The 27,869-nt window shown below is 43.3% G+C and overlaps 1 protein-coding gene across 2 annotated transcripts in view; it reads left to right on the top strand.

Moving 5' to 3' along the window:
- The window catches only part of LOC130077869 (cadherin-7-like), a 186,261-nt gene that overhangs the window by 29,118 nt on the left and 129,274 nt on the right, over positions 1-27,869 (top strand). For both annotated transcript variants that reach the window (XM_056243261.1, XM_056243262.1), the window contains exons 3-4: positions 10,926-11,220; positions 25,912-26,031. In XM_056243261.1, the coding sequence (XP_056099236.1) occupies positions 10,926-11,220; positions 25,912-26,031 (415 nt within the window). The remainder of the gene's footprint in view (positions 1-10,925; positions 11,221-25,911; positions 26,032-27,869) is intronic.

Here is a 27,869-nt window from a genome sequence, read left to right as displayed (position 1 = left end):
CTCAGTACTAGTTTTACTTGATCTTAGTGCTGCGTTCGATACTATAGATCACACAATACTCTTAGATCGACTACAAAATTGCACTGGTGTTCAAGGACAAGCATTAAGCTGGTTCAGGTCATACTTATCTGAACGCTACCATTTCGTCTACTTAAATGGAGAAAAATCGATCATAACTTCGGCAAACTATGGAGTGCCGCAGGGATCTGTGTTAGGCCCTTTATTATTCTCAATATATATGCTGCCACTTGGTAATATTCTAAGGAAACATGGAATTAGTTTCCATTGTTATGCCGATGACACTCAAATATATATTTCATCACGGCCAGATGAATACGCTAAATTATCCAAATTGACAGATTGTGTTAAAGATATAAAAGATTGGATGACGCGTAATTTTCTTTTATTAAATCCAGACAAGACAGAGTTAATACTTATCGGTTCTAAAAACCGTCCACAAAACCTTTCACAGCACGACTTTAACATATTAGGATGCCCTGTTACTTTATCCGCTACAGTAAAAGACCTGGGTGTTACATTAGACTGCAACCTGTCTTTTGAAAAGCATATTTCATATGTTACAAAAACAGCCTTTTTCCACCTTAGAAACATTGCTAAGCAACGTAATATGCTATCAGTCTCTGATGCAGAAAAGTTAGTTCATGCATTCATGACCTCTAGACTAGATTACTGTAATGCTTTATAAATCTGGTTGTCCTGCATCTTCAATAAACAAGCTACAGTTAGTCCAAAATGCAGCCGCTAGAGTTCTTACTAGATCAAGAAAATATGATCGGATGAGGGCACGTGACTATGACTGGCTGAAGACGTGTTTTCGCTGAGCTCCCGCTCCCACACAACATTAACTAGACTTCCTGCAACTTACTACACCCCTCTTAGCTTAAAATAGCAACTACATAAGTGGCAACAAACAAGTTAACTGTGCTGGTGATCAACCATGTCGAAACAGACGAAAATTCAGTCACGAAAGCTGACAAATACTTCAGCTGCTAATGCTAGCTTAGCTAGCGACTCTCCATTACATGACGATGGGCCTCTGCCTATTGTGGACACCACGACTCTGATCCGCGAGGTAACCCAAAGTTTTACTAATGCCATGGACGAAAAGCTCTCTAAATTCTCAGAGACTCTAGAAAAAATCTCCTCAACTTTGGAGAGCCAGTCCAAACGCATCACCGCGGCGGAGCAGCGAGTTTCGGACGTGGAAGACACAGTGGCCGGGCTGGAGCTAAAAGTCGCCGAAGCAGAGAAGAAAATTAAGATAATGGCAGATAGCATGGATGATATGGAGAACCGGAGCAGGCGGGACAATATCCGTGTCCTCAATCTGGAAGAGGGCACGGAGGGGAAACGTCCTATACAGTTCTTTGAATCTTGGCTCCCGACTGTACTCGGCTTAGAGGGTAGCCCCGGTACTAAAAGCCGTATTAAGATTGACCGGGCACACCGCAGCTTGGGACCACGGGGAGCGCGCCCACGTCCGGTGATTATTAAGCTTCACAACTCCAGAGACAAACCCAGGATAATGGCAGCACTGAGGGCGAAGCTGAACCTGGAATACGAAGGCAAGAAGATCTTTATTCACCAAGACCTGTCTACCGCGGTTCGAGAGAGACGTCGCGCCTTCAATAGCGTATGTCAAGCCCTCATTGACAAAGGTATCCGTTTCAGCATGCGATTCCCGGCTACACTCACCGTGAACCACAACGGTACGGAACACAAATTTGAAACACGGAGAGCTGCAGAAAACTTTCTCAATACGCTGGAATAGAGTCCGAAGATGACTCCGGTCTGTGATTCTCATCTGCTGGTTCGCTAAGGACTGAGTAAGTTTTATTATATATATACAGAAGACTATATATTCTAAAACTATTATTACAGCAAACTAAAACAGTTTGCATGAGAATCTAAATGGGTTCAGAGCCGAGTTGGCTCAACTATGTTTCGTCCTCTATTAAGAAACGAGGGATTTGATGTTACTGGTAATATTGTAGCTACAGGAGCTTTTTGCCGATCTGACTGATCAGAATAATAATGTGCTTGCTAACTTTATGTTGTGGGGGTGGGAGTGAGATATGGAAACTGTTTTGTTTTCCAGAAGCGATTACTCCTTTCAGCAGCATGTGCTCTTACAACACTACCCATTGGGTAGCTTTTTGTTCTTGCTTATATTATATATATATATATTTTTTTTTCTTGTTTCTCATAGTTCTGACGTTCTCCCATTTGTTGGAAATGGGCATGTTTATCCCAGCACAGTGTATCTGTCTAATAAGTGTGAACTGCAATATGTTTTTTTTCTTTTCTTTCTTTTTTTTTTTCTTTTTTTTTTTCTTACATTATGTTTTATCTACCCTAAATGGATCACTATCACTTGCTACTCGATAAGTAGTCCACGCCATGAGTAACACAAAAATTATTACACTAAATGTCAAAGGTATCAATCATGTGGTGAAGCGGCGGAAAATTCTCTCCATGCTCAAAAAAGATAAGGTACAAGTGGCGCTATTACAAGAGACCCACCTCACTGATCTGGAACACTTGAAGTTAAAGCGGGACTCGGTTGGTCAAATTTATTATTCTTCATTTAACTCAAAGAGCAGAGGAGTAGCAATACTTATCCATAAAAATCTTACATTTACACTTGATAAAGTCATACAAGATACTGAAGGAAGGTATGTTGCTGTTACTGGGTGTCTGTATGGAGAACGTGTTCTCATAGGAAGCGTCTATGCCCCCAATACATTTGACAGCTCGTTTTATTCAAAATTACTGGCTGATATTTCCTCAATTTGCCCTCCAAATGTCATACTTGGAGGAGATTTTAACTGCGCTTTGGCCCCAGAAATGGACCACAGCCCACCTAAAACTCTACCCACCACCAAAATGGCCCAAGCTACAAAGGGGCTTTGTTCAGATCTGGTTTTATTTGATGTATGGAGGGTAATTAACCCACAAGATAAAGACTTCACATTTTTCTCTCGCCCTCATCATTCTTTTTCAAGAATTGATTATTTTTTTGTCTCGAGGTTAACACTGGACAAGACTATAGCCTGCTCTATTAATCCATGTGTCCTCTCAGACCATTCATCGGTCTCTATAGTACTCATGCCACCTTACTATAACCCCCTATCTAGACATTGGCGTTTAAATACTTCTCTTCTAAGTGACCCTGCATTTTTAACATATTTGGAATCTCAATGGGACCTTTTCATTTCAACAAATGAGTCACCTGAGATCTCTGCGTCTACTCTATGGGAAACAGGCAAGGCCTTCCTGAGGGGAGCCATAATTTCCTATACTGCTGCAAAGAGAAAAAGTATAATGGCAAAACAAATAGAACTTGAGCAACAAATTATAGTTCTGGATAGGGACTTTAAGACCACAGCCTCATTATCTATACTTAAAAAAATAGAAGCAGCCCGATCTGCCCTAGACCAGCTTTTGTCTCAAAAAGCAGAATCTGCCATCTTTTTTGCAAAGCATAGATTATTCGAATCTGGCAATAAACCTGGGAGACTCCTGGCTCGATTAGCCAAGGGCCAGACAGGGCCTCATGTTATACCATCGCTTAGGAATAGTAAAGGCACAGAGCATTTCGAAACCAAAACCATGTGCAAAATTTTTAAGGATTTTTATCAGGAACTATATTCCTCCGAATGCCAAAACACTTCAGAGCAGAGGAAAAGATTTTTTGATATAATACATCTTCCCACTTTAACTGAAGATTGTAGAAATGACTTATGTAGACCAATTACAGCACAAGAAGTTACAGAGACCATTAAATCACTTCAGAGTGGGAAAGCCCCGGGTCCGGATGGATTCGGGCCTGAATTTTATAAAAAGATGATTAAGCTGGTGGTTGGACCCCTGACTAACATGTTTACTGAATCGTTTGAAAGAGGCGCGCTTCCACCAACTTTAAATCTGGCCCACATCTCTCTGATTTTAAAAAAAGATAAGCCTTCTGATTGCTGCAGGTCTTATAGACCAATAAGTTTGCTTGGTGTTGATTGCAAAATACTATCAAAACTCCTGGCTAGAAGACTGGAGGATATGCTACCTGTCCTAGTTAGACCAGACCAGACTGGATTTGTCAAAAATAGATATTCTGTCTCTAATGTTCGAAGGCTCCTAAACATAATACAATTTTCGCATAGTACAAAGAAGAGGGTCCTGGCGGTCTCATTAGACGCAGAAAAAGCGTTTGACCGGGTGGAGTGGGAGTACCTTTTTGATGTTCTTGATAAATTTGGGCTGGGCTCGGATTTTATTCAGTGGGTTAAGCTTCTATACAGGTCTCCTGCCGCCCGGGTTATGGTAAACGGCTCGGTGTCTGACATTTTTCCCTTGAGTAGAGGTACACGTCAGGGTTGTCCCCTCTCACCGCTTTTATTTGCACTTGCTCTCGAACCACTTGCTGAGACTATTAGGAATCACAATGGACTGTCCGGTGTAACTTTAGGAGACATTGAACACAAAATATCGCTTTATGCTGATGACATATTACTGTTTATCACCAAACCAGAGAACTCTATACCCATTTTGGTAGCAATTATAGGTCAATTTGGTCAAATCTCAGGGTACAAAATTAACTATGACAAATCAGAGGCCCTACCACTGGGTGACTTTGGAGATCGTGCAACCCTTGTTAATTTTCCATTTAGATGGTCGAGTGCTGGCTTTGTTTACCTGGGCGTCAGAGTATCAGCTAAAATTGAAGAATTGTATAAATTGAATTTTAAGCCAACTTTGACAGCAGTTAAATGTGATCTCGAAAGATGGTTCGATCTCCCTCTGTCATGGATGGGCAGGATCAGCCTGATAAAGATGAACGTGCTTCCCAGAATATTATATCCAATGCAAATGTTACCACTTAGGATCACTAGAAGGGCATCTTTAGGTATAGAAAGAGCTCTCTCAAATTTCATATGGCACGGAAAGAGACCTAGACTAAAGATGAAAACTTTACAATTACCCATTAACAGAGGGGGTCAAGCCCTTCCCAATTTTTTGTATTATAACTGGGCCTGTCATGCACGCATAATATCAGGCTGGCTCAATCATTTTCTCCACCAGGAGGGAACCCTGGTGGATGCCTGGTGCTGCGCCCCTTTTCCCCCATCAGTCTTATTTCAATTAACAAAGGTGAAGTCATGGCAGAGGTTAAAAATAATCCCATCATGCTTAACACTCTAAAGACTTGGCGTGATATCACTAAACATGTTGGTCGGAGAGGCTTTTCATTAGCATTACAACCTATAACCCAAAATAAAGCTTTTCCTCCTGGTGTGGGGAAAAGTATTTTCAATTTTTGGTACTCAAAGGGGCTACGATTCGTGGGTAATTTATTTGAAAACAGTAATTTTATGTCATTTTCACAACTTCAAAATAAATACCAAATACCACACAACCACTTTTTTGGTTTTCTTCAGGTTAGACATTTTGTACAGTCCGATCTTGTACTCTCAACAGACCAATCAATAGAGAGTCCAATTGATGACTTCCTCCTTACTTTTAATTCAATTGCTTCCAATAACAGAAAATTTATCTCACTCTTTTATGGAAAACTGTACTCTCTAAATTGCGCCAATGTTAACAAAAGCAGGGAGTCATGGGAGAAGGATTTGGAGATTGATCTTGATATTCATATCTGGTCAGATGCATTTAAATCTGTTAAGAAAATGTTTATGTGTAATAGACTTCGAGAAAGTCAGTACAGGATATTGCATAGATTGCAGCGCACTCCTCATTTTCTAAACAAGATCAACCCTCAAGTTTCTCCCCTCTGTAGGAAGTGTAAGAAGGAAATAGGGACCTACTATCATTGTATTTGGCAATGTCCCTTAATACTCAGGTATTGGAGGAATATTTCTCAGGAGCTAAGTTCAATTTTTCACAAAACAGTTAAATCAGAACCAGTCTTGTTCCTTCTGAATCTACATTTAGAGCAGCTCTCTCTATCTGCAGGGCAACTGTTGTTAATGGGTAAACTCTTACTTCTAGCAAGGCGTTGTGTTTTATTCCAGTGGATTGAGGAAAAACCTCCCTCGGTCACACAGTGGTACAGAGAAATATTTAAGGTTTTTCCTTTGCAACGCCTCAGTGCCATATTAAGGGGCAATGCCAATTTGTTTTATAATGTTTGGCAACCTTTTCTTGACTACCTTCCTGGTGATCTTGCTGGTTTGCTGCAGGATGGGAGACCACATTTTGTTTTCACCAATAAGCCATAAATTCTTTTTTTTTATTATTTTTTTTTTTTATTATTATTATTATTATTTTTTTATGTATGTGTTTTGTTGTAAACAATAATGTAGATTATGTGATGTAACATGTGATGTGCAATTTATGTGTGAATTCTTTTTTTTTTCTTTTTTTTTTTCTGTTTTGTATGTTGGTAATAGCTGGGCTTGTTTGTTTATTGTTTGTGTAAAATCAATAAAATATATAATAAAAAATAATAAAAAAATAAAATATGATCATATCACACCGATTCTATCATCACTTCATTGGTTACCTATAAAGTTCCGTATTAATTACAAGGTATTGCGTTTGACTTATAAAGCTCTAAATGGTTTAGCTCCAGTCTATTTAACGGATCTTCTATCGCCCTACAATCCATCGCGTTCTTTAAGATCACTAAATTCGAGGCTTCTGGTCATTCCTAGGATATCCAGATCCACCAAAGGAGGGAGAGCATTTTCACATTTAGCTCCGAAGCTCTGGAATAGCCTTCCTGATATTGTTCGTTGCTCAGACTCGTTCTCCCAGTTTAAAACTAGACTAAAGACGCATCTATTTAGCCAGGCATTCATATAATTTTTTTATCTTACAGTTACTGTAAATTCGGCCTCTACTTCATAAACGCCAGAGGAGAACTGGCCCCGACTGAGCCTGGGTTCTCCCAAGGTTTTTTTTTCTCCATTGGGTCATCTGATGGAGTTTTAGGACACCATCGGGTCACTTGATGGAGTTTTTCGGTTCCTTGCCACTGTTGCCTTTGGCTTTCTCAGTTGGGGATATTCAAATTAAATGACCCATCATACCACTGATCAGCTCTACCAAACTTGGATGTCTTTTTCCAGTAATAAACAAACACTGTTAAGTTGTTTTGATTGATACTGTGAAGCAGCTTTGATACAATCTGTATTGTGAAAAGCGCTTTATAAATATATTTGACTTGACTTGACTTGACTTGTTGCCTGTCAATGATGTAATATCCGCGTTCTCCCCGGTGTCCGCTCGTACTGCCATAGTAACCATGGCAACAGATGTGGACAACTGCGTAATGTAAACGGCACACTGTTGTTGTTTCGTTCAAACATTATGGATCATGGCAAGCAGACTTTAGGACAAAAGGAGAACTAAAACGAGGATCAATATCAGCGTGGCGTTTTTGAGATGCCAAGAGCTTCACGACAAACTTGGACTTGACAGAGACGCCGCTCTTGTATCTTGTATGTACTTTATTAGACAGGTGAGCAAATGTACATAAAACGAATCAATGTTATATAGCTCAACATGATGAAATGTTAGAATATGATCAGTATGTTATTCTAATGTTGATCTAGCTTACTGCTAGTCTCATATAGCCAACAAACTAACACATAGAATAACATTATAATTTTATAACACACTCAACATTAACACAACATTATAACACACTCAAATGCAGTTTAGTGTGATAGTGTAACGTTAGACCAAGTGAAGCAGCTCTGCGTTACCTCACAAGTTTAATTCGTCAAATAAACTGACCTGTGTGAGTATTAATACAGCACTTGCGGGTAGTTCGGAAGAATGAAATGTCCTCATCCCTTTATATCCGCGGGACTTGCGTGTGGCGCTGATATCTGTCTCTCATTAGCAATCGTGCTCTGCTTCACACCGCAGTCATGTTAAAAAACATGAATGTTTTCACTCATCCATAAACATTATTAGATCCATCAGCATGACGGCAAGTTCCATGATTCCGCTTATCACTGCGTCATCGATCTACACCTTTGTTATTGTTAGAGGTTAGCGAACCCTAGCGGCGAAAAAAATGACATATTGTAGCTTTAAGCATAATTATGAAAATAAAATACTTTATGTATTATTTTGGAACAACTTATTGCAACTTGCATTAAGTGATACGTAGCTAATTAGCGTTGAGGCAGAGGTAATTTACACTAAGTGGTACATACACTCACCTAAAGGATTATTAGGAACACCAAACTAATACTGTGTTTGACCCCCTTTTGCCTTCAGAACTGCCTTAATTCTACGTGGCATTGATTCAACAAGGTGCTGAAAGCATTCTTTAGAAATATTGGCCCATATTGATAGGATAGCATCTTGCAGTTGATGGAGATTTGTGGGATGCACATCCAGGGCACGAAGCTCCCGTTCCACCACATCCCAAAGATGCTCTATTGGGTTGAGATCTGGTGACTGTGGGGGCCATTTTAGTACAGTGAACTCATTGTCATGTTCAAGAAACCAATTTGAAATGATTGGAGCTTTGTGACATGGTGCATTATCCTGCTGGAAGTAGCCATCAGAGGATGGGTACATGGTGGCCATAAAGGGATGGACATGGTCAGAAACAATGCTCAGGTAGGCCGTGGCATTTAAACGATGCCCAATTGGCACTAAGGGGCCTAAAGTGTGCCAAGAAAACATCCCCCACACCATTACACCACCACCACCAGCCTGCACAGTGGTAATAAGGCATGATGGTTCCATGTTCTCATTCTGTTTACGCCAAATTCTGACTCTACCATCTGAATGTCTCAACAGAAATCGAGAATCATCAGACCAGGCAACATTTTTCCAGTCTTCAACTGTCCAATTTTGGTGAGCTCTTGCAAACTGTAGCCTCTTTTTCCTATTTGTAGTGGAGATGAGTGGTACCCGGTGAGGTCTTCTGCTGTTGTAGCCCATCCGCCTCAAGGTTGTGCGTGTTGTGGCTTCACAAATGCTTTGCTGCATACCTCGGTTGTAACGAGTGGTTATTTCAGTCAAAGTTGCTCTTCTATCAGCTTGAATCAGTCGGCCCATTCTCCTCTGACCTCTAGCATCAACAAGGCATTTTCGCCCACAGGACTGCCGCATACTGGATGTTTTTCCCTTTTCACACCATTCTTTGTAAACCCTAGAAATGGTTGTGCGTGAAAATCCCAGTAACTGAGCAGATTGTGAAATACTCAGACCGGCCCGTCTGGCACCAACAACCATGCCACGCTCAAAATTGCTTAAATCACCTTTCTTTCCCATTCTGACATTCAGTTTGGAGTTCAGGAGATTGTCTTGACCAGGACCACACCCCTAAATGCATTGAAGCAACTGCCATGTGATTGGTTGGTTAGATAATTGCATTTATGAGAAATTGAACAGGTGTTCCTAATAATCCTTTAGGTGAGTGTATATTCAGTACATGTATTGCTCTCATGCTGGACAACTTTACCAAATTAAGGTCATTTCCTCCGCTCCGCCCAATAAAAAGTCAGACAATTTGGATTTAATGTGGATTTTTGGAAAATTGCCGGCTTTGAATTTTTTTTATTCACCCCTCCAAGGAGATTTATGCTATTCTTGGTCAACATTATGCCAAGACATTCAAGATGATAAAAACTGCAAATGGATTTTTGATATCTCAACTGGTTTTACCATGGCAAGGCAAAACATTTATGGAAAGAAAGGAAAGTGGAAGTGTCACATGTCTTGTAGGCGGTGTATGATTGGTCATGGATGATCACATGGATGTGGATATTGTTCTTCACAGTCATAGCACCACCAACTGGCAGCAGAAAGGGTGGCTCTTATTACAAAATTAAGAAAAGGTAGAGGATCTTGCACACTTTTTCAAAACAAATGACATGATCACAAAGATTTAAATAAATGCTGTAAAACACTGAGGAAGTTCCTCCATGACTGAAATGTTTGTTACTTTTAGGCAAGGCAAGGCAAGTTTATTTATATAGCACATTTCATACACTATGGCAATTCAAATTGCTTTACATAGAGAGGAAATAATCACAAAATAAAAGCAAGGAAAATTCAAACAGTTATTCAAAAGCTTTACATAGAAAGGAATTATAATAATCACACTATAGCAATTCATAGAGCTTTGCATAGAAAATAGACACAAAAGGGGGAATTAAAGCAGTTGTAAAATGAATTAAAGGAGATAAATGATACAGTTATAAAATGAATTAGAGTAAAATGAATTAAAATAGTAAAAAGATGATACATAGAATAAACTTCTCATCTGGCAAAACACCGGTGAATCTTATTTTGACTCTGAGATTTCCCCATGACGGTCAGTATTCTTCTTAAATGCACTGAGCACTTTATTTTTGCACATGGATAAAAATTCACAAAATTGCTAGACTGCAGTTCCAGGTGTGTACATGCTAAGAAAACTTCAAAAGTGAAATTCAAAAAGTTTAAAAGTTGTGCTGAAATAGTAATTTAGGTTTATTATAACTTCACTGTATTTTATTGTACTGTTTTGTTTAAAAGCTGTAATACATTTATTCACATCTAAATGTCCGAGCATTAAATGATGTTTTATTTTAACAAGGTTCGGGAGGAGCAGGTGCAGATAATTACCCCAATCAGCACAAGTGGAGATCAATCAGTAATCAACTCAGGACAAGATAAATAACAGCGGAACCCACCTTTGTTCCTTGACAGTTTATTAGCATCCCACCTCCACCCCATCTCCTCACTTTAGTTCCATCTACTCTTACCAACGGGGGGAGTACTCTGGGTTCGGGCAGAATTTCCGAGCTCGGAGCCCTCCACCCGGACAGCACGCCAAGTACGCATAATAATTATATGTAGATGTGAACTCGTGAAACAGCTGTAGTGTGTGTTCTGGTTGTCTATAAGTCTGTGTTGTGTGTGTTTTTTCACAGCTGCATTCAGATGTGGATAAGGGTGATGGAAATGTCAGGTACGTGTTGACAGGGGAGGGAGCGTCTTCAGTCTTCACTATCGATGAGAATACAGGAGACATCCATGCTACCAAACGCCTGGACCGAGAGGAACAGGGTTATTACACGCTGCGTGCGCAAGCGGTCGACCGCCAAACTAGCCGTCCGCTAGAGGACGAGTCTCAGTTCCTCGTGAAGGTCCAGGACATCAATGACAACGAGCCCAAGTTCCTGGACGGGCCGTACGCCTCACGAGTGCCCGAAATGTCTCCTCTCGGTACGTTCATTTAACTAATCTTTGCTCATCTTCAAAAGCTTATGATTACTTTCTTAGAAGAATACATATAAAAATACATTTCAAAATTGCCAAGAACTACCATTCAAAAGTTTGGGATCGGTATGATTATTTAAAATGTTTGTAAAGCAAGTCTCTTCTGCTCTCAAAGACTGCAATTATTTGACACACAAGGGCTGTAGCAAAAATCTCTTGTGTGTGTGGAAACTACTTCACAGATTCAGTATCTGCCATTGCTAGTTTAAAAAAATGTCTAAGCCTTTGTTCTAAATGGAAAACATCACGTTAGAACAAGGAGAGGTGAATTGGGCTGTTCTTTAGACACCAACTAAAGAAACTCCTTTACAGAATGAGATTATTACAAAACTCCTGTGAGTTAAGAAGATGATAAGCTTTTGCCTGTTTTCTCAATATTTTAAGGCACAGAATTGTGTGCTTTTACTCCCAAGATGCAGTGCGCCACTGAATGTGTGTCAAATCTTGAAAACTGCCAATGAAAATAAGCAAGAGCTTTCCGAAGCACAAGAACATGACAAATGAGAGCGGGAGCAAGAGAGAAACACACAGTCACTAAAATGAAACATGGAGGCAGAAGCTGATGTCTCAGGGCCCAGGAGATCTCCTGAAGGATTCGGAAGCTGAATGCTCCTCGCCTGAGGACCCTGTCAGAACGGGACTCATAGATTAAACTTCCAGGTTAGGTTGGAGTGACAGTGTGTGTGGATCAGTCACATTACAGGCGTATTCAGTGTGTGTGGATCAGTCACATTACAGGCGTATTCAGTGTGTGTGAATCAGTCACATTACAGGCGTATTCAGTGTGTGTGGATCAGTCACATTACAGGCGTATTCAGTGTGTGTGAATCAGTCACATGACAGGCGTATTCAGTGTGTGTGAATCAGTCACATGACAGGCGTATTCAGTGTGTGTGGATCAGTCACATGACAGGCGTATTCAGTGTGTGTGGATCAGTCACATGACAGGCGTATTCAGTGTGTGTGGATCAGTCACATTACAGGCGTATTCAGTGTGTGTGGATCAGTCACATGACAGGCGTATTCAGTGTGTGTGGATCAGTCACATGACAGGCGTATTCAGTGTGTGTGGATCAGTCACATTACAGGCGTATTCAGTGTGTGTGAATCAGTCACATTACAGGCGTATTCAGTGTGTGTGGATCAGTCACATTACAGGCGTATTCAGTGTGTGTGAATCAGTCACATGACAGGCGTATTCAGTGTGTGTGAATCAGTCACATGACAGGCGTATTCAGTGTGTGTGGATCAGTCACATGACAGGCGTATTCAGTGTGTGTGGATCAGTCACATGACAGGCGTATTCAGTGTGTGTGAATCAGTCACATTACAGGCGTATTCAGTGTGTGTGGATCAGTCACATTACAGGCGTATTCAGTGTGTGTGGATCAGTCACATGACAGGCGTATTCAGTGTGTGTGGATCAGTCACATTACAGGCGTATTCAGTGTGTGTGAATCAGTCACATTACAGGCGTATTCAGTGTGTGTGGATCAGTCACATTACAGGCGTATTCAGTGTGTGTGAATCAGTCACATGACAGGCGTATTCAGTGTGTGTGAATCAGTCACATGACAGGCGTATTCAGTGTGTGTGGATCAGTAACATGACAGGCGTATTCAGTGTGTGTGGATCAGTCACATGACAGGCGTATTCAGTGTGTGTGGATCAGTCACATTACAGGCGTATTCAGTGTGTGTGGATCAGTCACATGACAGGCGTATTCAGTGTGTGTGGATCAGTCACATGACAGGCGTATTCAGTGTGTGTGGATCAGTCACATTACAGGCGTATTCAGTGTGTGTGAATCAGTCACATTACAGGCGTATTCAGTGTGTGTGGATCAGTCACATTACAGGCGTATTCAGTGTGTGTGAATCAGTCACATGACAGGCGTATTCAGTGTGTGTGAATCAGTCACATGACAGGCGTATTCAGTGTGTGTGGATCAGTCACATGACAGGCGTATTCAGTGTGTGTGGATCAGTCACATGACAGGCGTATTCAGTGTGTGTGAATCAGTCACATGACAGGCGTATTCAGTGTGTGTGGATCAGTCACATGACAGGCGTATTCAGTGTGTGTGAATCAGTCACATGACAGGCGTATTCAGTGTGTGTGGATCAGTCACATGACAGGCGTATTCAGTGTGTGTGAATCAGTCACATGACAGGCGTATTCAGTGTGTGTGGATCAGTCACATGACAGGCGTATTCAGTGTGTGTGGATCAGTCACATGACAGGCGTATTCAGTGTGTGTGGATCAGTCACATGACAGGCGTATTCAGTGTGTGTGAATCAGTCACATGACAGGCGTATTCAGTGTGTGTGGATCAGTCACATGACAGGCGTATTCAGTAGGTGTGTTCGACATCGGCTGCGGCTGGATGTAAGCGATCGGCGAGAGTAGCCGCGTGCAGGCGGGGAGGAGCTGCAAACGGAGACGTGAAGTCGGACACTTTCTGGTTCCCGTAGTGACCGCTCACGTGGTGTTTGTATACTTTACCACAGCTGAAGTGAAATAAATGCAATATTTGCCAAATACACAGATGTTTCAGAGACATTTTCATTCAATACTTTATGTACTGCTTCATACAGCGTTGGTTTGAACAAGAATAAAGTTCAACATAAGCCTACAGCTAGGCCTACTATCAATGAAGTGGAATCAACGTTTTTTAATCAGTTTTATTTTGATAAACATAACACAATAAATCGCGACTACATGAAAAGAGTGTTTACTGTAATTAAAAAAAACTGATTTGTGAGCTTTAGTGGAACTAAAGGTGTGAGAATAAACACGAAACGCACGTGATCGTTGTCATGCGGTGAATCCGGCCAATCGTGGAACAGCTGTGTCGTCATCACAGCTCGTGCAGCCCAGAGCAGCTGCTCTTCAGAAGCTGCGCTGGCTGAGTTCTCCGGCTACTCTCGAATCGCTCTCGCGGTACTTTGATGGCATACGTCACAGTCACGTGGCGTCGGCGCTGTATCAAGTCGGACAACATTTCTAACCGGCATGCACTGCTTCAAGTCTGCCGCCGATCGGTCTGCGCAGAGCTGCATGAAGTCGAACAAGCCTAGTGTGTGTGGATCAGTCACATGACAGGCGTATTCAGTGTGTGTGGATCAGTCACATGACAGGCGTATTCAGTGTGTGTGGATCAGTCACATGACAGGCGTATTCAGTGTGTGTGGAGCAGACACATGATAGGCGTATTCAGTGTGTGTGGATCAGTCACATGATAGGCGTATTCAGTGTGTGTGGATCAGTCACATGACAGGCGTATTCAGTGTGTGTGGATCAGTCACATGACAGGCATATTCAGTGTGTGTGGATCAGTCACATGACAGGCATATTCAGTGTGTGTGGATCAGTCACATGACAGGCGTATTCAGTGTGTGTGGATCAGTCACATGACAGGCGTATTCAGTGTGTGTGAATCAGTCACATGACAGGCGTATTCAGTGTGTGTGAATCAGTCACATGACAGGCGTATTCAGTGTGTGTGGATCAGTCACATTACAGGCGTATTCAGTGTGTGTGGATCAGTCACATTACAGGCGTATTCAGTGTGTGTGGATCAGTCACATTACAGGCGTATTCAGTGTGTGTGGATCAGTCACATTACAGGCGTATTCAGTGTGTGTGGATCAGTCACATGACAAGCGTATTCAGTGTGTGTGAATCAGTCACATGACAGGCGTATTCAGTGTGTGTGGATCAGTCACATGACAGGCGTATTCAGTGTGTGTGAATCAGTCACATTACGGGCGTATTCAGTGTGTGTGAATCAGTCACATGACAAGCGTATTCAGTGTGTGTGTGGATCAGTCACATGACAGGCGTATTCAGTGTGTGTGGATCAGTCACATTACAGGCGTATTCAGTGTGTGTGGATCAGTCACATGACAGGCGTATTCAGTGTGTGTGGATCAGTCACATTACAGGCGTATTCAGTGTGTGTGGATCAGTCACATGACAAGCGTATTCAGTGTGTGTGAATCAGTCACATTACAGGCGTATTCAGTGTGTGTGAATCAGTCACATGACAGGCGTATTCAGTGTGTGTGGATCAGTCACATGACAGGCGTATTCAGTGTGTGTGAATCAGTCACATTACGGGCGTATTCAGTGTGTGTGAATCAGTCACATGACAAGCGTATTCAGTAGGCTTGTTCGACTTCATGCAGCTCTGCGCAGACCGATCGGCGGCAGACTTGAAGCAGTGCATGCCGGTTAGAAATTTTGTCCGACTTGATACAGCGCCGACGCCACGTGACTGTGACGTATGCCATCAAAGTACCGCGAGAGCGATTCGAGAGTAGCCGGAGAACTCAGCCAGCGCAGCTTCTGAAGAGCGGCTGCTCGGGGCTGCACGAGCTCTGATGACGACACAGCTGTTCCACGATTGGCCGGATTCACCGCATGACAACGATCACGTGCGTTTCGTGTTTATTCGGTTTATTCTCACACCTTTAGTTCCACTAAAGCTCACAAATCAGTTTTTTTTATAACAGTAAACACTCTTTTCATGTAGTCGCGATGTATTGTGTTATGTTTATCAAAATAAAACTGATTAAAAAACGTTGATTCCACTTCATTGATAGTAGCTGTAGGCTTATGTTGAACTTTATTCTTGTTCAAACAAACGCTGTATGAAGCAGTACATAAAGTATTGAATGAAAATGTCTCTGAAACATCTGTGTATTTGGCAAATATTGCATTTATTTCACTTCAGCTGTGCTAAAGTATACAAACACCACGTGAGCAGTCACTACGGGAACCAGAAAGTGTCCGACTTCACATCTCCGTTTGCAGCTCCTCCCCGCCTGCACGCGGCTACTCTCGCCGATCAGTTACATCCAGCCGCAGCCGATGTCGAACACACCTAGTGTGTGTGTGGATCAGTCACATGACAGGCGTATTCAGTGTGTGTGGATCAGTCACATTACAGGCGTATTCAGTGTGTGTGGATCAGTCACATGACAGGCGTATTCAGTGTGTGTGGATCAGTCACATGACAGGCGTATTCAGTGTGTGTGAATCAGTCACATGACAAGCGGATTCAGTGTGTGTGGATCAGTCACATTACAGGCGTATTCAGTGTGTGTGGATCAGTCACATTACAGGCGTATTCAGTGTGTGTGGATCAGTCACATGACAGGCGTATTCAGTGTGTGTGGATCAGTCACATGACAGGCGTATTCAGTGTGTGTGTGGATCAGTCACATGACAGGCGTATTCAGTGTGTGTGGATCAGTCACATTACAGGCGTATTCAGTGTGTGTGAATCAGTCACAGTACAGGCGTATTCAGTGTGTGTGGATCAGTCACATGACAGGCGTATTCAGTGTGTGTGGATCAGTCACATGACAGGCGTATTCAGTGTGTGTGGATCAGTCACATGACAGGCGTATTCAGTGTGTGTGGATCAGTCACATGACAGGTGTATTCAGTGTGTGTGAATCAGTCACATGACAGGCGTATTCAGTGTGTGTGAATCAGTCACATGACAGGCGTATTCAGTGTGTGTGGATCAGTCACATGACAGGCGTATTCAGTGTGTGTGGATCAGTCACATGACAGGCGTATTCAGTGTGTGTGGATCAGTCACATGACAGGCGTATTCGATAGGTGTGTTCGACATCGGCTGCGGCTGGATGTAAGCGATCGGCGAGAGTAGCCGCGTGCAGGCGGGGAGGAGCTGCAAACGGAGACGTGAAGTCGGACACTTTCTGGTTCCCGTAGTGACCGCTCACGTGGTGTTCGTATACTTTACCACAGCTGAAGTGAAATAAATTCAATATTTGCCAAATGCACAGATGTTTCAGACACATTTTCATTCAATACTTTATGACTGTACTGCTTCATACTGCATCTGTTTGAACAAGAATAAAGTTCAAAATAGCCACTATCAATGAAGTGCAGTCGACGTTTTTTAATCACTTTTATTTTGATAAACATAACACAATATAGCCTAACATCATTCACGACTACATGAAAAGAGTGTTTACTGTTATAAAAAACTGATTTGTGAGCTTTAGTGGAACTAAAGGTGTGAGAATAAACACGAAACGCACGTGATCGTTGTCATGCGGTGAATCCGGCCAATCGTGGAACAGCTGTGTCGTCATCAGAGCTCGTGCAGCCCAGAGCAGCCGCTCTTCAGAAGCTGCGCTGGCTGAGTTCTCCGGCTACTCTCGAATCGCTCTCGCGGTACTTTGATGGCATACGTCACAGTCACGTGGCGTCGGCGCTGTATCAAGTCGGACAACATTTCTAACCGGCATGCACTGCTTCAAGTCTGCCGCCGATCGGTCTGCGCAGAGCTGCATGAAGTCGAACAAGCCTAGTGTGTGTGGATCAGTCACATGACAGGCGTATTCAGTGTGTGTGGATCAGTCACATGACAGGCGTATTCAGTGTGTGTGGATCAGTCACATGACAGGCGTATTCAGTGTGTGTGAATCAGTCACATGACAGGCGTATTCAGTGTGTGTGGATCAGTCACATGACAGGCGTATTCAGTGTGTGTGGATCAGTCACATGACAGGCGTATTCAGTGTGTGTGGATGAGTCACATGACAGGCGTATTCAGTGTGTGTGAATCAGTCACATGACAGGCGTATTCAGTGTGTGTGGATCAGTCACATGACAGGCGTATTCAGTGTGTGTGGATCAGTCACATGACAGGCGTATTCAGTGTGTGTGGATCAGTCACATTACAGGCGTATTCAGTGTGTGTGGATCAGTCACATGACAGGCGTATTCAGTGTGTGTGGATCAGTCACATTACAGGCGTATTCAGTGTGTGTGGATCAGTCACATGACAGGCGTATTCAGTGTGTGTGGATCAGTCACATGACAGGCGTATTCAGTGTGTGTGGATCAGTCACATGACAGGCGTATTCAGTGTGTGTGGATCAGTCACATGACAGGCGTATTCAGTGTGTGTGGATCAGTCACATTACAGGCGTATTCAGTGTGTGTGGATCAGTCACATGACAGGCGTATTCAGTGTGTGTGGATCAGTCACATGACAGGCGTATTCAGTGTGTGTGGATGAGTCACATGACAGGCGTATTCAGTGTGTGTGAATCAGTCACATGACAGGCGTATTCAGTGTGTGTGGATCAGTCACATGACAGGCGTATTCAGTGTGTGTGGATCAGTCACATGACAGGCGTATTCAGTGTGTGTGGATCAGTCACATGACAGGCGTATTCAGTGTGTGTGGATCAGTCACATGACAGGCGTATTCAGTGTGTGTGGATCAGTCACATGACAGGCGTATTCAGTGTGTGTGGATCAGTCACATGACAGGCGTATTCAGTGTGTGTGGATCAGTCACATGACAGGCGTATTCAGTGTGTGTGAATCAGTCACATGACAGGCGTATTCAGTGTGTGTGGATCAGTCACATGACAGGCGTATTCAGTGTGTGTGGATCAGTCACATGACAGGCGTATTCAGTGTGTGTGGATCAGTCACATGACAGGCGTATTCAGTGTGTGTGGATCAGTCACATGACAGGCGTATTCAGTGTGTGTGGATCAGTCACATGACAGGCGTATTCAGTGTGTGTGGATCAGTCACATTACAGGCGTATTCAGTGTGTGTGGATCAGTCACATGACAGGCGTATTCAGTGTGTGTGGATCAGTCACATGACAGGCGTATTCAGTGTGTGTGGATGAGTCACATGACAGGCGTATTCAGTGTGTGTGAATCAGTCACATGACAGGCGTATTCAGTGTGTGTGGATCAGTCACATGACAGGCGTATTCAGTGTGTGTGGATCAGTCACATGACAGGCGTATTCAGTGTGTGTGGATCAGTCACATGACAGGCGTATTCAGTGTGTGTGGATCAGTCACATGACAGGCGTATTCAGTGTGTGTGGATCAGTCACATGACAGGCGTATTCAGTGTGTGTGGATCAGTCACATGACAGGCGTATTCAGTGTGTGTGGATCAGTCACATGACAGGCGTATTCAGTGTGTGTGAATCAGTCACATGACAGGCGTATTCAGTGTGTGTGGATCAGTCACATGACAGGCGTATTCAGTGTGTGTGGATCAGTCACATTACAGGCGTATTCAGTGTGTGTGGATCAGTCACATGACAGGCGTATTCAGTGTGTGTGGATCAGTCACATGACAGGCGTATTCAGTGTGTGTGGATCAGTCACATGACAGGCGTATTCAGTGTGTGTGGATCAGTCACATGACAGGCGTATTCAGTGTGTGTGAATCAGTCACATGACAGGCGTATTCAATAGGCTTGTTCGACTTCATGCAGCTCTGCGCAGACCGATCGGCGGCAGACTTGAAGCAGTGCATGCCGGTTAGAAATGTTGTCCGACTTGATACAGCGCCGACGCCACGTGACTGTGACGTATGCCATCAAAGTACCGCGAGAGCGATTCGAGAGTAGCCGGAGAACTCAGCCAGCGCAGCTTCTGAAGAGCGGCTGCTCTGGGCTGCACGAGCTCTGATGACGACACAGCTGTTCCACGATTGGCCGGATTCACCGCATGACAACGATCACGTGCGTTTCGTGTTTATTCTCACACCTTTAGTTCCACTAAAGCTCACAAATCAGTTTTTTTTAATTACAGTAAACACTCTTTTCATGTAGTCGCGATTTATTGTGTTATGTTTATCAAAATAAAACTGATTAAAAAACGTTGATTCCACTTCATTGATAGTAGGCCTAGCTGTAGGCTTATGTTGAACTTTATTCTTGTTCAAACCAACGCTGTATGAAGCAGTACATAAAGTATTGAATGAAAATGTCTCTGAAACATCTGTGTATTTGGCAAATATTGCATTTATTTCACTTCAGCTGTGGTAAAGTATACAAACACCACGTGAGCGGTCACTACGGGAACCAGAAAGTGTCCGACTTCACGTCTCCGTTTGCAGCTCCTCCCCGCCTGCACGCGGCTACTCTCGCCGATCGCTTACATCCAGCCGCAGCCGATGTCGAACACACCTAGTGTGTGTGGATCAGTCACATGACAGGCGTATTCAGTGTGTGTGGATCAGTCACATGACAGGCGTATTCAGTGTGTGTGGATCAGTCACATGACAGGCGTATTCAGTGTGTGTGGATCAGTCACATGACAGGCGTATTCAGTGTGTGTGAATCAGTCACATGACAGGCGTATTCAGTGTGTGTGGATCAGTCACATGACAGGTGTATTCAGTGTGTGTGGATCAGTCACATGAAAGGCGTATTCAGTGTGTGTGGATCAGTCACATGACAGGCGTATTCAGTGTGTGTGGATCAGTCACATGACAGGCGTATTCAGTGTGTGTGGATCAGTCACATGACAGGCGTATTCAGTGTGTGTGGATCAGTCACATGACAGGCGTATTCAGTGTGTGTGGATCAGTCACATGACAGGCGTATTCAGTGTGTGTGGATCAGTCACATGACAGGCGTATTCAGTGTGTGTGGATCAGTCACATGACAGGCGTATTCAGTGTGTGTGGATCAGTCACATGACAGGCGTATTCAGTGTGTGTGGATCAGTCACATGACAGGCGTATTCAGTGTGTGTGGATCAGTCACATGACGTCACATGACAGGCGTATTCAGTGTGTGTGGATCAGTCACATGACAGGCGTATTCAGTGTGTGTGGATCAGTCACATGACAGGCGTATTCAGTGTGTGTGGATCAGTCACATGACAGGCGTATTCAGTGTGTGTGGATCAGTCACATGACAGACGTATTCAGTGTGTGTGGATCAGTCACATGACAGGCGTATTCAGTGTGTGTGGATCAGTCACATGACAGGCGTATTCAGTGTGTGTGGATCAGTCACATGACAGGCGTATTCAGTGTGTGTGAATCAGTCACATGACAGGCGTATTCAGTGTGTGTGGATCAGTCACATGACAGGCGTATTCAGTGTGTGTGAATCAGTCACATGACAAGCGTATTCAGTGTGTGTGGATCAGTCACATGACAGACGTATTCAGTGTGTGTGGATCAGTCACATGACAGACGTATTCAGTGTGTGTGGATCAGTCACATTACAGGCGTATTCAGTGTGTGTGGATCAGTCACATTACAGGCGTATTCAGTGTGTGTGAATCAGTCACATGACAGGCGTATTCAGTGTGTGGATCAGTCACATGACAGGCGTATTCAGTGTGTGGATCAGTCACATGACAGGCGTATTCAGTGTGTGGATCAGTCACATGACAGGCGTATTCAGTGTGTGGATCAGTCACATGACAGGCGAATTCAGTGTGTGGATCAGTCACATGACAGGCGTATTCAGTGTGTGGATCAGTCACATGACAGGCGTATTCAGTGTGTGGATCAGTCACATGACAGGCGTATTCAGTGTGTGGATCAGTCACATGACAGGCGTATTCAGTGTGTGGATCAGTCACATGACAGGCGTATTCAGTGTGTGGATCAGTCACATGACAGGCGTATTCAGTGTGTGGATCAGTCACATGACAGGCGAATTCAGTGTGTGGATCAGTCACATGACAGGCGAATTCAGTGTGTGTGGATCAGTCACATGACAGGCGTATTCAGTGTGTGGATCAGTCACATGACAGGCGTATTCGATAGGTGTGTTCGACATCGGCTGCGGCTGGATGTAAGCGATCGGCGAGAGTAGCCGCGTGCAGGCGGGGAGGAGCTGCAAACGGAGACGTGAAGTCGGACACTTTCTGGTTCCCGTAGTGACCGCTCACGTGGTGTTTGTATACTTTAGCACAGCTGAAGTGAAATAAATGCAATATTTGCCAAATACACAGATGTTTCAGAGACATTTTCATTCAATACTTTATGTACTGCTTCATACAGCGTTTGTTTGAACAAGAATAAAGTTCAACATAAGCCTACAGCTAGGCCTACTATCAATGAAGTGGAATCAACGTTTTTTAATCAGTTTTATTTTGATAAACATAACACAATAAATCGCGACTACATGAAAAGAGTGTTTACTGTAATTAAAAAAAAAAAGATTTGTGAGCTTTAGTGGAACTAAAGGTGTGAGAATAAACACGAAACGCACGTGATCGTTGTCATGCGTTGAATCCGGCCAATCGTGGAACAGCTGTGTCGTCATCAGAGCTCGTGCAGCCCCGAGCAGCCGCTCTTCAGAAGCTGCGCTGGCTGAGTTCTCCGGCTGCTCTCGAATCGCTCTCGCGGTACTTTGATGCCATACGTCACAGTCACGTGGCGTCGGCGCTGTATCAAGTCGGACAACATTTCTAACCGGCATGCACTGCTTCAAGTCTGCCGCCGATCGGTCCGCGCCGAGCTGCATGAAGTCGAACAAGCCTAGTGTGTGTGGATCAGTCACATGACAGGCGTATTCAGTGTGTGTGGATCAGTCACATGACAGGCGTATTCAGTGTGTGTGGATCAGTCACATGACAGGCGTATTCAGTGTGTGTGGATCAGTCACATGACAGGCGTATTCAGTGTGTGTGGATCAGTCACATGACAGGCATATTCAGTGTGTGTGGATCAGTCACATGACAGGCGTATTCAGTGTGTGTGGATCAGTCACATGACAGGCGTATTCAGTGTGTGTGGATCAGTCACATGACAGGCGTATTCAGTGTGTGTGGATCAGTCACATGACAGGCATATTCAGTGTGTGTGGATCAGTCACATGACAGGCGTATTCAGTGTGTGTGGATCAGTCACATGACAGGCGTATTCAGTGTGTGTGGATCAGTCACATGACAGGCGTATTCAGTGTGTGTGGATCAGTCACATGACAGGCGTATTCAGTGTGTGTGAATCAGTCACATTACAGGCGTATTCAGTGTGTGTGGATCAGTCACATGACAGGCGTATTCAGTGTGTGTGGATCAGTCACATGACAGGCGTATTCAGTGTGTGTGAATCAGTCACATTACAGGCGTATTCAGTGTGTGTGGATCAGTCACATGACAGGCGTATTCAGTGTAGGCTTGTTCGACTTCATGCAGCTCTGCGCAGACCGATCGGCGGCTGACTTGAAACAGTGCATGCCGGTTAGAAATTTTGTCCGACTTGATGCAGCGCCGACGCCACGTGACTGTGACGTATGCCATCGAAGTACCGCGAGAGTGTTTCGAGAGTAGCCGGAGGACTCAGCCAGCGCAGCTTCTCAAGAGCAGCTGCTCTGGGCTGCACGAGCTCTGATGACGACACAGCTGTTCCACGATTGGCCGGATTCACCGCATGACAACGATCACGTGCGTTTCGTGTTTATTCTCACACCTTGTTCTACTAAAGCTCACAAATCAGTTTTGTATAACAGTAAACAGTCTTTTCATGTAGTCGCGATGTTATAGTCATGTTTATCAGTATAAAACTGATTAAAAAACGTTCACTCCACTACATTGATATAGGCTTATTTTGAACTTTATTCTTGTTCAAACAGATGCTGTATGAAGCATTAAAGTATTGAATGAAAATGTGTCTGACATATCTGTGTATTTGGCAAATATTGCATTTATTTCACTTCGGCTGTGGTAAAGTATGCAAACACCACGTGAGCGGTCACTACGGGAACCAGAATGTGTCCGACTTCACGTCTCCGTTTGCAGCTCCTCCCCGCCTGCACGCGGCTACTCTCGCCGATCGGTTACATCCAGCCGCAGCCGATGTCGAACACACCTAGTGTGTGTGGATCAGTCACATGACAGGCGTATTCAGTGTGTGTGGATCAGTCACATGACAGGCGTATTCAGTGTGTGTGGATCAGTCACATGACAGGCGTATTAGGCACTGATGGCACATGCAAGTCCTGCACCGAAGCATAACATCAATGCATGACAGAAACCTCCTGTTGCAATAACTCTGGTATTTGATATCAAAAACTAAAGGTGAATCTGAGGGGATGCAGGCCTAAAAAAAAAACCTCAGGAGTATTACCTGATGACCAACACACAGATAGATAGATAGATAGATAGATAGATAGATAGATAGATAGATAGATAGATAGATAGATAGATAGATAGATAGATAGATAGATAGATAGATAGACAGAGATAGATAGATAGATAGATAGATAGATAGATAGATAGATAGATAGATAGACAGAGATAGATAGATAGATAGATAGATAGATAGATAGATAGATAGATAGATAGATAGATAGATAGATAGATAGATAGATAGATAGATAGATAGATATAAATAAATTACTTCACATTCTACAGAACATTGAGAATTCAGTGTTTCGCTCATTTCCTAGACACAATATATCACACTCTCACAATTTGGCTTTTGTGTTGATTCTTGTGTACAGAAAACAGAAACCAAACTAGTGATCATAAGAAAATCAGATATAGTGATCATAACAGTCAAATTTCAGCTCAGAGAGAGATTAGACATTCAGCTGCAGAGGCTTCAACTCAAGCCAACAAAAAAACATTCCAGCTGAATTTATAGCACACTGGACAGAATCAAATAACACTTCAGATTGTTGTAAGTATGGCACCGCTGATGGATAAATAAAAGGTGTGTGTGTATGTGTGTGTGTGTGTTTGTGGTTTACATACAAGGCAGTGAATGCGTAAAAAAATCTGTTGTTGGATTTATTGTACATTCCTAAAGTTTGTTTTTATGATTTGCTTTATGTAGTAATCAGGTTAAAAGGATCAGTACTCCCCTCTGCAGCAATTCTATGACTTTAAGCTCTTAGTTCAGACAGTGTAATATGTTACATTAAGGCCAGATCAATATGGAACAATACCTCATCTTTTCTCTGTGACGTTTTCATACTGTTTACTTCCATGCGAAATGTCATTGACTTTGACCCATGCAATGTGTTTCGTTTGAGATAGACTGTATGACGGTGAAAATAACAAAATGAATATTAGCTTGCTCTAATTGTGTGGCTCATGTTCAACAAACGCTTCCAGTTTTTAGCAGATCTTGCTTGAAGTGGCTTTTGTTTATTGTGCAAAATGATCCTAGTCCAGTCCAGATATCTCTGCCTAGATAAGCCCAATTATTTTTCTAGATAGTTAAAGCTTTGTGTCTTGTTTTCTTTTCATGGTCAATTAATTTAGTAAAATACAATACATGCTATTTTTTATTGGGTGCAGCACTTTTACCTGCTATTACCAAAACACTCTGCTTTCCCGTTGGTGGTTCAGCTTGCTTCAGGTTGGCGATGGGGTTTATCTGGACTGAATCTGTTCTCAGTTTTGGCATGAGTCTTTTTTAATGTCACTTTCACTCAAGACACTATAGTGGCCCAGTAGTGCACAACAAAACGAAATTGATATAACTCTCATGATATATTGAGCAGACAACTTGGTGAACTCACAGGCTTTTAGTTTTATTCAACATACGCAGCAGTAGAACAAACTCACAGGACGGATCTCAATATCAAATATGCAAAGTTCGGACTCAGTTATGTTGTGACTTGATTTCGTTGTGTTGTGAACTGATGTTTTCTTTTTAAATTTCGTTGTGTTGTGGCTTGTTTCTGTTGTGTTGTGATTGTTTCCTTTTTAAATTTCGTTGTGTTGTGCACTACTGGGCCACCGTAAGACACAGCATTGCCATGGTGCAACTCACATCACATCCTGTTCCCTTCAGCTACATTGTTTCCTGATGCTCACTAGCGTGTTGTGTTGCGTATGTTCTGCACAGGCACGACGGTGGTTCAGGTGACAGCGACAGATGCTGACGATCCCACTTACGGCAACAGCGCCAGAGTTGTGTACAGCATTATACATGGACAACCTTACTTCTCTGTGGAGCCCAAGACAGGTAACTTTACATTTATCTCATAAATATATCTGAATAGTTGACATTAAATATTTGTAGAAATGTGGGACTTTTCGACACTATTTTTGAACATACGGGCTACTTTTATGCTTCATTTTTGGAGCATATGACTTGTGTGATGTGTGTTATATTTTATGTCAGGGGTTGGCAAGCTTTCTGACATGATGAGTTAAGACTCAATGAATTGGGCAGGTCCATATCCTAAGCTTAAATAGATATTAAGTATAAATAGATCAATTAAATAGATATTCCACCCAAAAATGTATATTCTCTCATAATTTACTCACTCTCATGCCGTCCAAGATGTATATGACTTTCATTGTTCTGTGGAAAAAAACCTCTGTGAGTCCATATAATGCAAGTGTACGGGACTCTCAAAGCTGACACTTCAAAAACCATCCAAACAAACACAACAGGAATCCATACGAGCCCGGTTGATGAATCATTGTCTTCTGTGTGTGAGAAAAATACTAATATTTTATTGTTTATTTTATTATAAAGAATCACTTCCTGCCACTTCCATGTTGTGAGTAACAAAACGTTGTGAAGCATGTTGTAATTACGTTGTGAATCTTGTGCGTGAAGTGATGCAGAGCTCAGTTTCACAACACGCTTCCATAACACGGTTGGCTGGAAGCGATGCTCTATAGTTTAAAAAGTTCTATTAGGTATTACTCACAGAGATGGAATATTTTTCTAAAAATCTCAGTTTGTGTTCCACTGTAATAGAGCTAATAGGACTTGATGTTCTAATCCCTGTGCAGAGTTGGCCTACCTGATGCCAGCAGTGAGATTTGAGTTGTAAGGGAGGGTAGGAATATAATAGTCCTAAGGTGAGCACCTTCTTCATGACCCTTTCGCTGATGAACCCACCGCAGCTCCAGAGGGCATCCCAGGTACACCCCCTCATCTCCATACCCCCCAGTCTTCATAAGCCCATACGCCCCAGTCTTCATAACTCCATACCCCCCAGTCTTCATAACCCCATACCTCCCAGTCTTCATAACCCCATACGCCCCAGTCTTCATAACTCCATACCCCCCAGTCTTCATAACCCCATACGCCCCAGTCTTCATAACCCCATACGCCCCAGTCTTCATAACCCCATACGCCCCACGCCCCAGTCTTCATAACCCCATACCTCCCAGTCTTCATAACCCCATACGCCCCAGTCTTCATAACCCCATACGCCCCACACCCCAGTCTTCATAACCCCATACGCCCCAGTCTTCAAAACCCCATACGCCCCAGTCTTCATAACCCCATACGCCCCAGTCTTCATAACCCCATACGCCCCAGTCTTCATAACTCCATACCCCCCAGTCTTCATAACCCCATACCTCCCAGTCTTCATAACCCCATACGCCCCAGTCTTCATAACCCCATACCTCCCAGTCTTCATAACCCCATACGCCCCAGTCTTCATAACCCCATACGCCCCAGTCTTCATAACCCCATATCCCCAGTCTTCATAACCCCATACGCCCCAGTCTTCTTAACTCCATACCCCCCAGTCTTCTTAACTCCATACCCCCCAGTCTTCATAACCCCATACCCCCCAGTCTTCATAACCCCATACCCCCCAGTCTTCATAACCCCATACCCCCCCCCAGTCTTCATAACCCCATACCCCCCAGTCTTCATAACCCCATACCTCCCAGTCTTCATAACCCCATACGCCCCAGTCTTCATAACCCCATACGCCCCACGCCCCAGTCTTCATAACCCCATACCTCCCAGTCTTCATAACCCCATACGCCCCAGTCTTCATAACCCCATACGCCCCACACCCCAGTCTTCATAACCCCATACGCCCCAGT

The sequence above is a fragment of the Rhinichthys klamathensis genome, unplaced genomic scaffold, assembly GCF_029890125.1.
Source record: "Rhinichthys klamathensis goyatoka isolate OS25496 unplaced genomic scaffold, OSU_Roscu_1.1 h1tg000783l_1, whole genome shotgun sequence".
NCBI classification, from domain to species: domain Eukaryota; kingdom Metazoa; phylum Chordata; class Actinopteri; order Cypriniformes; family Leuciscidae; genus Rhinichthys; species Rhinichthys klamathensis.
This window is presented reverse-complemented; position numbering and strand designations above follow the sequence as displayed.